The following is a 13,515-nucleotide window of genomic DNA, read 5'->3' as shown; positions in this document are numbered from 1 at the left end:
GCTCTTGACAATAACAATGGGAGTTAATTATTATTATTCCCATATTATAGATGAGGAACTTGAAGCAAACAGGCTTGATTTTCCCAGGCTCACACAGCTAGAACTTGTTTGAGACCACATTTAAACTCACATTTTCCTGACTCCAGCCACAGTGCTCTACCCATTGCTGCACCAAGTGAAACAGAAGAGATTCATTCCTTTGAGTTAAGGCATTGTTTCTAGAAAGCCAATGTTAAAATATAAATCTCATAAATGATCATATAACACATCAAGGAACTAACACTTTAATATCTCATACTTTAACATATCTTTAATATCTCAGCACCAAATTATTAGAGATCTGGCAGTAGAGAAGAGTCAGGAAAACGGGTGGGGATAGAAGCATGAAGACCCAGAAATTTAAATCACAGTTTCCCCTCTATCCCTCTAAAAAGTCAATACAAATGGTCAGCTGCTCTAGATTCCAGTTTCCTTCAGAAGCATGACCTAAGCTGTCTTCTTTTTTCAGATGCTAAGGGTTTGTCCAATCCCTCTGAAGTTGAAGCTCTCAGAGAGAAGGTTTATGCTACCCTTGAAGCATATACCAAGCAAAAATACCCTGATCAGCCTGGCAGGTGAGTCAATATCTGCACATGAGTTGGCAGCTTTGCCCAAAGAACTGAGTTCCCTGGAATTTCCTATGTTTTTGGAAAGGGAAGGCAATGGGGGTGAGAATGGAAGGAACTAGATGAAATTGACACTTATAGAAAATCCTTGGCAGAGATGGGGTGGGTGGGAGTTTAGGGATACTTGTATGGGGAGGCAATCTTCTACATAGTGAGCTATGTACTGTGTGCATCAATATCTTCCGCTGATGTTTTTCATTTTGTTATTTTCTTTTGTTTTGTTTTGCTTTGCTTTGCTGGAAGTGAAAAGCTCTATGGGAATTTCACCTAGATGTATGCTTTTAAAGGTGTAAAGAATTTCTGGTATGGAGCTCTCTCCCCTGATACTGACTGGCAACTTATTTATAATTTGTGATCTTAGAACTGTCTGGGGAGCAGGAATGTTAAATGATTTGACCATGATTATACAATTTGTTTGTATCTGCTGATAACTTGAACCCAAGCTCTCCTGACACAGAAGCTAGCTCTCTATCTACTTTCATCACATGGCTTCTTCCATTATAGATGATTTAAGGTTTAGCTATCATCATAGATATCTCTGTTATGGTCTAACAGGGTTGGTCTTAAGCCAATATTCATATAAATATAGCTTGCCTAAGGGAGTTCATTATTACTTCATTTACATGATTACTTCTATTAAGGTTATTGTCCAATCATGATTTCCTTAGGTGATCCAAACCTTTTCTCATCTCATTATTCCTTACTTGGAACACTTCCTGATCTCCGCCTTCTCAAATCCTTCATATCACTTGCTGTCTAGGGGAGAGGGAAGGAAGGGAGAGAGGGAGAAAAATTTGAAACACGAGGTTTTGCAAGGGTGAATGCTGAAAACTATCTTTGTATGTATTTTGAAAAATAAAAATCTATTATTATAGAAACAATAAAAAATAGACTTTCCTTGAGTCCAAAGGGCAACCATAAAAAAATCCTATGTACCCCTGGAGACTCAGCTCTGATCCAAAATTTCCATGAAATGAGACAAATGTTTGTTCCTCAGTCTTGATCTCTAGAGTTTAACATTTCCCCTTAATATATTTCTAAACTTTTTTTTGTCTATAGAAGAAAATATTTGTTTCTGCTTATAAATCGTCTATGTGCTGCTTTATTATTGTTGGGAAATAGAATGAAATGATGAGGACTCTACCACTTACCTTTGTAACCTTGACCTTTTGTTCTCAAAGAGAACCATGAAACCATGAGGACGATACCCTGACATGCAAGTGAATTGGATTTAAGTGAGGAGGGATGTGCAAGGTCACCTACCTCACTTTCCCCTCCAGAACCATCTGAAGCCAGTGGCAAGATATACATCAAGATGACTGGAGATGACCCTCCTCCCTCATTCCTTCCTTCTCTCCCCCCTCCCCTTTCCCTCCCTCCCTCCCTCCCTCCCTTCCTTCCTTCTTCCTTCCCTCCCTCCCTTCCTTCTTCCCTCCCTCCCTCCCTCCCTTTCTTCCTTTTTCCTCCCTCCCCTCCCTCCCTCCCTTCCTTCCCTTCCTTCCTTCCTTCCTTCCTTCCTTCCTTCTTTCCTTCCTTCCTTCCTTCCTTCCTTCCTTCCTTCCTTCCTTCCTTCCTTCCTTCCTTCCTTCCTTCCTTCCTTCCTTCCTCCCTCCCTCCCTCAATTCTTTCCCTCCTTCCCTCCCTCAATTCTTTCCCTCCTTCCCTCCTTTCTTCCCCTTGTCCACATAGGGTATTACCTAGAAATGCTTTTAAAAGCATTTTTTTTTCTTTTGTACCTTCAAACCTTCCCAATATATCTTGGGGTTTACTGGCTAGAATTCTTTCTTAAGGACCAGGCTTTAAATTAAAACCAATCTGATTCTAATTGGCCCCAAATAGATCCTAGGCCAAGCTCCATTTGGTCATTACTTGGGTCCTCATTGATTCAGTTTGAATGCAAATACCAGTCATTTCTGCTTTTACCATTAACCCTGAGGATCTTCCCCTCCCAGATTCATCATTCACTTATTTAGATTTTCTTAGATTAAACTAAAGAGGAGATTCTTGTCTTGGTTATTAACTAGCCTTAATTATTAAATAGGTGCTGCCTCAGTCAAACTGAGATCTGTTGAAGACCTTAGCTTAAAAAAGCCAAGATCTCTCATTTTATCCAGGACCATCTCCAGTAGTCTTGATCTCTATCTGGCCACTGGACCCAGATGGCTCTGGAGGGGAAAATGAGGCAGGTGACTTTTCACATCCCTCCTCACTTAAATCCAATTCACTTGCATGTCATGGTATCCTCTCCTGATGGTCATGGTTCTCTTGGAGAAGGAAAGACAAACAACAACCTCCGTGACCTTGGGCAAATCACTTGACTGTTGTGATTCTCAGTTTCCTCATATGTAAAATAAGGAGGTTGGATTTGACTTATTTAAAGAATCTTTAAACTCTAAGTCTTTGGTCTGGTGACCTTTGAAGTCTCTTTCAGAGGGAGTCTAATCCTTATGAGTGCGAATGTACTTCCACTTACAGCTACTAGGTGGCAGAGTAGATAGAGTGCTGGGCTTGGAAGTCACAAACACTAGGAATTCAAATCCCACCTAAAACATTAAGCTGAATGATCTTGAATAAGTCACGTAAGCCCTGTCTGCCAAGTTTCCTCACCTTTGAAATGAGAGGATTGAACCTGATGGCTTTCAGAGTATTTTCAGCCTCCAAATCTATCACCTTATGATCACTAATTTACATTTATCTCTAAGGTTTACATTCACCTCTACAGACAGATAGGTTTAAATGTGGTCTCAGACACTCGTTGTATGACCTTGGGCAAGTTACTTAACCCCATTAGAGCTAGAAAAGGAAATGGCAAATTAGCATTTTTGCCAAGACAGCTCCAAGTAGAGAGCAAAAAGGCAGATAGATACTGAAAATGACTGAACAGCAATCACCTCTTAGACCAAAAATCTGATCAACATGGCAGAATTATAGAGCAAGAAAGGGCCTGCAAGATCACTACTCTGGAAGTACCAAATATATAGTCCACAACACTCCTAAGTGAAGCCTTAACTACAATGAATTTAATGGAAAAGTATTTAACAAAATAAATGAAAATACAGAAAGGCACAGTTAATACTCACATGTGGTTGTTTGAGTTAATACGTAGCCCACGAGGATCCTTGTGTATTGTTTAATGACCCCTATTTCTAACTGAGTTTGATATCAAACCTCTGATCCATGCATGAATATCTTCCCAACTATATCCTGATAGGCTGTCATCCAGTCTTAGCTATGAATACCTTTAATAATGGGGAACTCACTGTTTCTTTGAGAGATCTCATGCCATTTTTGGATAGCTCTAATTGTGAAGAAGAGTTTCTTGATATAGAATAGAAATCTGTTTCCTTCTAACTCCTAGATCTAGATAGGCTCCAGTTCTTCCTTTTGGAGTTGTATTTGAGATCTCAATTGCTCAAATGATTTAAAATAACATCTCCATTTGCCACTAGACAGATCTTCTGATTTCCTGTGCCCCAGGCAATTAACTCTTTAAGACAATATGTTGCTGAACAGGTGGAGATCAGCATTGGCAGAGGAAACTTCTCACTGGCAGCTTCCTGTACTGATGAAATTATAGGTCTAATTTTTAAAATGGTTTTAAATATCAGTTTTTCAGCATGCTTGTTTCCAACTCTAGATTAAATAAATATCTAAGAAAATAAAACTTCTTTTTGGTTTGTACCTATAATTTCACTAGTGTAATAAATTTCTTCTACCTATGGAGATTAACACTTGCTTTTCAATTTACCTTCTGAGAGGAAATGGTTTGGCCAGGGTCACATAGCCAGAGGCAATATTTGAACCCAGATTTTTCTGACTCTAAATCTAGCCCCCTACCTCATGTTATATCTATACCTCAGTCTCTGACTTCATTGGTCTCTCTGTGTCTAAGGGGGTCCTTTTGTGCCTCTGTGTCTCTCTGGTTCTTGATCCCACAACCAAACACATATATACATATAGAAACTATGGAATTGGATTTCACAGAATTGACCCACACGATCTTCAGTATTCACTTCATGTCCCATTGCACTCCTTTGCATGACCTTTATTCATCCAAATCTGTTCTTTTTTTGTATTCCACTCACATCTTAAATTAATACTTATCAAGTGCACATGATCCTGAGTTGTTATAAACAAAGAAACGGTAGCTGCAAGGTCCTGCTCTTTTTGAATGGGTCAGTACCCATAAAAACATATGATGCCCATTGATTGGTTTCACGAACTGAATCTAGGATCAGAGGTGATCGCTGCAGAGATCCCTCCAAGGAAATCTGGGACAGTGTCTCTGACACAAAGGGATGTGTGAAGTAGAGTAGGCTGAGGGAGTGAACTTCCTATTATTTACACCTCTGGGTAGCAGGTACCCCTGGGTTTGGGTGTTTCTTTAATGAGTAGATTGGAAGCAGGAGCAAGCAGAGGGAACTCTTAAGTGGGAAAGTGCTGCCCCCAGTGGTAAACTGAAGAGTTTAGAATAAGAACCTTCCCTTCTTTCCTATTTCCTGTCGTTTGTCCTTTGTTCTCAAAGAGAACCAAAATTTCAGGAAGGTGATGCCATGACATCCAAATGAACTGGATTTAAGTGAGGGAGGGCCATGAAAGATCACCAATAGGTCCTAGATCAAACCCCATGTGGTCATTGTTTGGACACTGATTGACTCAAATTGAACACAAATAGCAGTCATTTATGCTTTGGCCAGAATCCTAAGAGTCTTCCCCTCCCAGATTCATTTATTCAAATTTAGATTTAGAGTTAGATTTTTTGGACTAAAGTAAAGAGAAGATTCTTGCCTCTATTGCTCCCTAACCTTAATCACTGGATGGGTACCATCTCAGTCAAACTGAGACATGTTGAAGACTTAATATACCAAGGTCTCTCATTTTATCCAGGGCCATCTCCAGTCATCCTGATCTATATCTTGCCACTGGCCCCAGATGACTCTGGAAGGCAAAGTGTGTCTGTTAGGTGAGGTGAAAAGAAGAAGCAATACTCAAAGGACTGATATAAGATAAAATTCAATGCATCTCAGGAAGTAAATTACTGACTTGTGACCTGAGAGTCTCCAAGCAATTACTTAGCCCCTTAAAGTGCTTTATTTAAACTCTGACAATAGCATAGTAGATAAAGCATAGGACTTAGAACTAGGAAGACCTGAGTTCATTAACTGCATTTTCAACCATCACCAATCATCTTAATTTTTGTATTAACACTGCTGGAATGAGAGAACGAGGATGACTTTGTCTCACTTAAATCCAATTTGCACACAAGTCAAGATATCACCTCATGATGTTATTGGTCCATTTCAAAAATAAAGGACAGACAACAATATTTGGAATATATCTCTATGTCAGCATACAGTTTTAAATTGTCCGTGTGGACAGAGGAGGAGTTTCCAATCTGTCTGGAGTAGTAGTCCCACCACCCTTGTAAAAATTATATTTTGAGAAGTTTGTTAAGCCTACCCCTTAAAATTAATAGTCACACCCATGGGGCATGTGTGATCAAAATTGGGAATTGTTGTTTTAGATGAACAAATTGCTCCCTCATGTATCCTTGAACTTTCTTCTATAAGTGATTACTGGAGTTGTCCCATTTCCAAAATAATATATATACATATATATATATATTTAAATCTGAGAGCATATCTTATGAAGAAAAGTGAAATGTTATTACCATCAACACTTAATTAAAGAAAGTAACTCAGGGCTTTGGAAGGAGAGTGGGTGATTAGATAGGGACTCAGGAAAATTTTAAGGCTTGAACAGAAAAAACAGAAAAAGAGAGAGGTCAAAGTAGATTCTACTTGCCAGCTTAAGTAGTAAGCTCTCAATAAATGCATGTTGTTTTCATTACTATTATTACTGTTGTTATTGTTTTTCTTGATGATGGATTAGAAAGAGGAGCAGATTTTGAGGAAGAGTTGAATTCTCTTACTGTAGTGGCTTTAACTTCTACAATGTCAGTTCTTTTTTATCTTAAGAATGAATTGTATCTTAAGAATGAATTGACAACAATAAAAGTCCATCAGGTCAAAAACAGCTTCCAAAACAAAACAAAAAAACAAAAACAAGACAACCATAGATATATATGCCCACAAATACATATGTATGTATGTATATGTACAAACACATCCACATACACATGTGAAATAATGCCAGTAACTTCCTAACTATTTTCAACCACGTCACTTGCATGTTGGTCATCTTCTTCCTCAGTTTATCACCAGAAGTGAGAGAAGAAAGGACAAACCATAAAGTTGGGTTAGAGTCTGGATCCATTTAAGAACAAAATGGTAATATCCAAGGGAAAGCCTTTTTCTTTTTTTTAGTATATAACTACTCTGTGGATAGGAACAATGTTTTCTTTCTTGAAGCAAATAGAAGGTGCAGAGAATAGGATGTTACACTTGTAGCCTAGAAGGCCTGAGTTTGAATCTAGCCTTGGACACTTAGCAGCTATATTACCCTAAGCAAGTCTGCTTTAGGCAGAAATCCTGAGTGTCTTCCCCTCCCAGATTCATTCATTCATATATTTATTTAGATTTTGGGGGAAACTAAGCAGATTTCCTTGATTCCAGGCCTGGAACTATAGCCACTGTGCCACCTTGCTGTAGATGAATAAACAGATCCTTGTTGACTAAAGGGACTATGAAGTTAAGTGGCAATTAGGACTTTCTTTTACCCAGTAGTTCTTCATTGTGCCTAATTACCATCTACCCCACCAGCATCACTGTCACTCATTTTTTGATGTCTTTTTCCAGGTTTGCTAAGCTCCTGCTTCGACTTCCGGCCCTCAGGTCCATCGGCTTGAAATGTCTTGAGCACCTCTTCTTCTTCAAGCTCATTGGAGACACACCCATTGATACTTTTCTAATGGAGATGCTGGAAACCCCTCTCCAGATTACCTGAATCCTTCAATTTTAGCTCATCATACCTGGGGACTCTCTAGGGCCCAGGACCCTGTGATCCCCCTCTTCTGCACATTCTCCTCCCAGCCTCCCAACAACCTTGACTCTCTTCCCATCCCCATAATGTGACAGCTTGTAATAAAGAAAGCCTTTTTACACGAGACCTTTTTAAGTGAAGTTTTACATAGATGATAAATTTAACTGTTCCTTGCTAGAAAGGGGTGGAGGGGTTCTGGCCTTTCTGATGGTCCTTGTGTCATTAACCAAACACTCTGTACATATAATTGGTTTAAATTATTTTTTCACTTTCCATAGGAGATAAATAAATAAAAATAATAAAATAATATATGACATTGGCACTTATTGTTGTATAGGGTATGTTATTGAATGAAATAGCTCTCCATCATGTTAAAGAAGAAGGAGTTGGTAGGGAGAAATGGGCAAGAATATCGTTCATCTGGATCTTCAGGTCTAATCAGGTTAGGATTTGTTACTCCAGAAGACATTTAAGTTCTCTATTACTGCCATGTCCTTGAACAGCACAACAAATTCCCGATGTTTAATACTTGGAAATGTTGACATCCTAGTAGGGTTCATAGGAATATATTTTGTAGTTTAATATTAGAATTTTCTCAGTTTCCTACACAGACATAGACCATGTCTTATTTTATTTGAGCTCCAAATAATCTAAGACAACTTGCTTAGGATGTGGATGAGCCAGATGTGATGATGAGAAAGTTCTGAGTGGATTAAACCATTTGAAGGTAAGCAGAAGATATTAAATCATTAGCTTCATTTCAGTAGGAATGGATTAAGAAGATATGTGATGAATAAGTTTAAAAAAACCACCCTTCCTTTGTAGAGAGTCGGTTTCTCAAAGGAGATATATATCATGGATGTGTTCTAGAAATGCTATGCATAAATGGGGTTTTCTTTGGACATTGAGTCATATTTAAAAATCCCCTAATAGAGATCTCTGTTAGAGGAAATCTTGTTATTCTTAAGTGAACCAAATAGTGATGGAGAGGCAGCAGAGAATGGTGAGAAGCATGATGAACTTGATGTCACAAGATCCAGGTTTGAATCCTATCTTCTACCTACTCTTTATGACTTTGGGTAAATAACTTCTTTGCGCTTCATTTTTTTTATCTATCAAATAATAGAGGCTGGACTTAATGACTCCTTAGGTTCCTTCCACCTTTGGGTGTGGGATTCTATGATCCAGTGACTGTGTGAGCTTGATTATGTCCCTTATCTCCTCTCTGCCTCCCTTTTCTCAGCTCTAAAATAGCAGGATTCGACCACATGAATCCTTCCAACTCTAGATTAATGAGCATAAAAATGGTATAATTAAGGTCTTTCATATATTTCAGTTTATTCAAAGCAAAGCACCTGAGCATCCACTAAGAAAATAATCTTAGTTTTTTTTGGGGGGGATCAATCTCTTATCACTAACCATCAATGAAGAGCAAGAGAAAAGACTAATACATTTTATATTGTCAAGTCAAAAGTGGCCAGTCCCTTTAAACAATTCTTTTTCTTCATCATCATCATCATCACCATCACCACCACCACTAGAATTTCTATAGCTCTTTAAGGTTTGCAAAATTCTTCACAAATATTTCATTTTCTCCTCACAAAAAACCCCAAAACATTAGAAGGCAAGTATTATTAGGTATCTGCTTGATGAGGTAAATAGAGGAAATGCTTGAAATCAAACACTTAAACCCAGTCTCAGTCAATTACTATCTGTATGACCCTGAGCAATTCACTTAACCTGTTTGCCTCAGTTTTCTTAACTGTATAAAAGGAATAATAATAGTCCCTACTTTAAAGAGTTGATATGGGGGTCAAATGAAATAATAATGTTTGGATGGGGAGTACTTAGAATAATGTTTGGTACATAATAGGCACTATATAAATGCTTATTCCCTTCTTATTTTATAGGTAAAGAAACTGAGAGTGAAAGAAGTTAAAAGTGACATGTATGTAACACAACTAGTAAATACTTGCAGCAAAATTCGAAGTCAGGCCTTCCTGATTCTAAGTCTGGTACCTAGTAAATCATACATTCTCAATAACTGTCAAGGACTTAGTTTGCCAGTCTATAAACCTATCCCCAGTCTGAAAACTCCTGTCCTTAGCTCACAGAGATTTATCCACCAAGAATAAAGAAAAATGACTGGCAGTTGCTTTGTTTCCTCATAACATGCATATCAGTCAGGCAGTCAACTATCATGTATTACTATGAGCCAGAGTTTGTGCTAAATTCTATGGATACAAACAAAGGTGAAAACTCTGTGCCTCCTCTCAACATTCAGTTGACTACATCCAAATGAGCTACATACAGCATAAACTGGTGGTATTCTCCCAGGGAAGACACTAAGACTGAGAACTGGGGGAACCTTCCTCCAGAAGATGGGGCTTTACCTGTAGGGCACCATGGAAGCTTGAAGGAAAGAAAGAATTGAGGAAATATAATATTCTAGGCATGAAGGAAGCCAGAAAAAATGATCAGGTGGGAGATGGGAAGTGTGTATAAAGAACAGCAAAGGGACAAATATAGTGATCAAGACTAGAGAAGAGAAGAAGGTATAAGATGGACACAGTAGGGAGGGAGCAAACTATGAAGGGCTTTAAAAATCAAATAGAGGGGCAGCTAGATGGCAGAGTAGATAGAGTACCAACCCTGAAGTTAACAGGACCTGAGTTCAAATCTGACTTCAGATACTTAACACTTCCTAACTGTGTGACCTTAGACAAGTCACTTAACCCCAATTGCCTCAGCTAAAAAGAAAAAACAAAAATCAAATAGAGGAGTTTAGATTTGATCCTAAAGATAGGGGAATCAATCCTTTTCTTTACATTTATATACATATATAATATATATTATATATGTATATATATATATATGTAATATTATATACATTCATCCATATATACACACATATACATATACATATGCTATTATATATAGTGTTAACATATGTATGTTACAAAACATATTACATACATACTATCACTGTTAATAATAACATGCATGTTGCATGGTTCATAAGACACATATAATACTTTTAATATACAAACGTGTACATTGGCTATAACAATACATATATGCATGTGTGTTCATGTATATGCAATTCATACATGCATATGTATTAATATATACATGCACACATGCTTTTTTTTTTGCTTGGTTATTTCAATAGTGTTTTACTCTTTTTAACTCCTGTTTCCTTAACAGAGATACTGGAATGATTTATCATTTCTTTCTTCAGTTCATTTTATCAATGAGGAAACAGGACATCATGTTTAAAGTCAGTGACTTGTCTAAAGTTACATAGCTACTATCTAAGGTCAGATTTTACACATACACATACCTGTACTCATATGCACACAAATACACATACATACACATACATGGATGCATATATTGTATTTATTCATCTGCTTGTCTATCTTTCTATCATCTATCCATCTGTCATCTATCTACCTACCTATCTATTATCTATCTATCCATCCTCTAGAACTTTGGGAAAATTAACTCGACCTCATCAAGATAAGTTTGGGTTTTCCTGGACTAGAATTGAAGTACCACAACTGAAATCTAATTTCTGATGTTTTTTACATACTTTTCTTAGGATATGTGCATTTCCCATGACCCATGGTGGAAATGGTAGCTCCAGAATTTGGTTGTAGGCCTTCTCTCTCTCCTCAGGCATAAATCACTGGCCAGTATACAGATGACTTATTGGTGACACACTTAGGACTCCTGGAGTAAATTATTTCTCTCCCCACCATGGATTGTAACCCCATGTCCCATTCCGATCTTTGATCCTTTCCTAACCTGGCTCCAGTTCTAGCCTGGAGCAAAATGCAATGGCTGATCAATGAGTAGCCCTTATCATGTCACATCTATCAGGCATGGTGTTTCCCATAATTGCAGTTACAGAACCTCATTGAATGCTAGACAGAAGCTCAGCAGGAGCCAGACTGGCCTCTATTCATGTCTGAGTAACACTACCCTCATTCTGTGACTCCACAGGCCACCTCCATTGTTACCTATTGCCATTTACTCCCCTGGGTTGGCAACTGATCAGCTACTCTGCTCCAAATGGAGAAATGCTCAGTCTTCCTTAAGTCTCATCTCAACATTAGTCATTAACAGGTACTGAGGGCATACATATCTGGAGAATGAGATATTTAGTTATTATAGAAGTCTAATAAACATGTTTCACTAACCCAATGAAGGAAAAAATTGTATTATAAGTGGCCATAAGTATTTTTTCACACTTCAACTCTCTATTCATTCATTGAATGCTTTAAAAGTTGCAAAACTATCTATCTAATCTAGTCTAATCTATCAAATCTTATTTGATCCTCATATTAACCCTGTGAGGCAGGTATTATCATTATTCCTTTTAATAGGTGAAGAAAATGAACAGGTTGAGTGATTTGTACAAGGTAACCCATCTAATAAGTGACCAAGTCAGAATTTGAAGCCAGATCTTTGTAGCCTTGATTCTAGCATTCCATCTCAACACCAAGTTGGTCATGTTATGAAAGCTGAGATGTAGTGGTAACAAAATAAATAAAACTGATATTTTTCTCTCCTGGACACTGATAAGCCATGATTATCTTGAAAATGAGATTACATTCATGGGTGAACTTAGTGACAGTTCTGTTACTCAGGTTTTAGGATCAACTCAATTCAAGTCAATTCAACAGACATTTATTAAGTGGTTACTCTCTGTCAGACTATGTGTTGGGGAAACAAAGCCAAAAAATAAAATGAAATAACTCCTAGCTTACATTATCCTGGGAAGAAATCTCTCAACCAAAAAAGTAAATACAAAATCTATAAAATAATTTTGGAATTTGGGGTTGAGTGTCAATGACTGGGAGAATAGTGTCAAATGTAATATAGGAGGTAGCTCCTATTCCTATAAATCTGATTCAGACTGAGGGAAAAGGACTACTAACTCCAAATCTATAGTGACAACTCTGGGGGCTACAAAAGAACCAGCACTCTGCACAGTGCCTGGCACATAGTAAGCACTTAATAAATATTTATTTAATTGGAAATGAACCATAAAGTCATAGATTCAGCTTCATGCTATCCTCTATATCAAATCCCTTTCCTCTTGTCCTATCACCACTCTTTTCTTATGAAATCCCAGCCCTGGATTATTCTGACCATTGGCTTCTACTCCCACTACCTTTTAACTGAATAGAGGTGGAGAAGTCACACAATCATGCTGAATGGATAAAATTCAAATTTCTTTTCTATAACCTGCACTGAGTCTTGAATTAACATTTTATATGATGCCTGACATTGTAGATACTTAAAAATAAAAGTTTATTGACCAACTAACTTTGGTAAAGTTGTCCTTTAATTCTTCCCCATTTGATTTTATGTATCATTCACAAAAGTTACTTCAAGTCTTTTCTCTCCTTGAACTTTCTATACCTTCTTCTTCTACTATCATTTTCTCAGGGGAGGAAGCTCCTTACTTAATGAAGAAAATTTATTTTTTCTTTTGGTGAACTCCCTTTTCTTTCAACTTCTTGATGTTATCCAGTGAGCTGTGCTTGTTTCCAGTGTTTGAGAATGAGGTAACACTCCTTGCCAAAGCCAATTATTCTTTTTAAAATGACATTTATTTCCCCTAAATAGTATTTTATTTTTCCAAATATATGTAAAATAATTTTCAGCATTCATTTTGCTAAAAATTTGTGTATCCATTTTTTCTTCATTCCTCTTCCCTAAGAAAGCAAGCAATCTGACATAGATTAAATATGTGAAATTCTTTTAAATGTACTTCCCTATTTGTCATGCTATGTAAGAAGAATCATACCAAAAGTGGAAAAAAAAACAATGAAAAAACAAAAAAGGTGAAAATACCTTTCTTTGATCTACATTCAGTTTCCATAGTTCTTGCTCT

At 37.4% G+C, this 13,515-nt stretch overlaps 1 protein-coding gene across 1 annotated transcript in view; it reads left to right on the top strand.

Annotated features, from left to right (window-relative positions):
* RXRG (retinoid X receptor gamma) overlaps positions 1-7,882 on the top strand; it is an 86,353-nt gene extending 78,471 nt beyond the window's left edge. Inside the window, 2 exon segments of the mRNA XM_074266480.1 lie at positions 509-614; positions 7,424-7,882. Of these exon segments, the coding sequence (XP_074122581.1) occupies positions 509-614; positions 7,424-7,571 (254 nt within the window). The 3' untranslated portion in view covers positions 7,572-7,882.
* Positions 7,883-13,515: the final 5,633 nt, after the last annotated feature.

This window comes from Sminthopsis crassicaudata, chromosome 4, assembly GCF_048593235.1.
Source record: "Sminthopsis crassicaudata isolate SCR6 chromosome 4, ASM4859323v1, whole genome shotgun sequence".
NCBI classification, from domain to species: Eukaryota; Metazoa; Chordata; class Mammalia; order Dasyuromorphia; family Dasyuridae; genus Sminthopsis; species Sminthopsis crassicaudata.
This window is presented reverse-complemented; position numbering and strand designations above follow the sequence as displayed.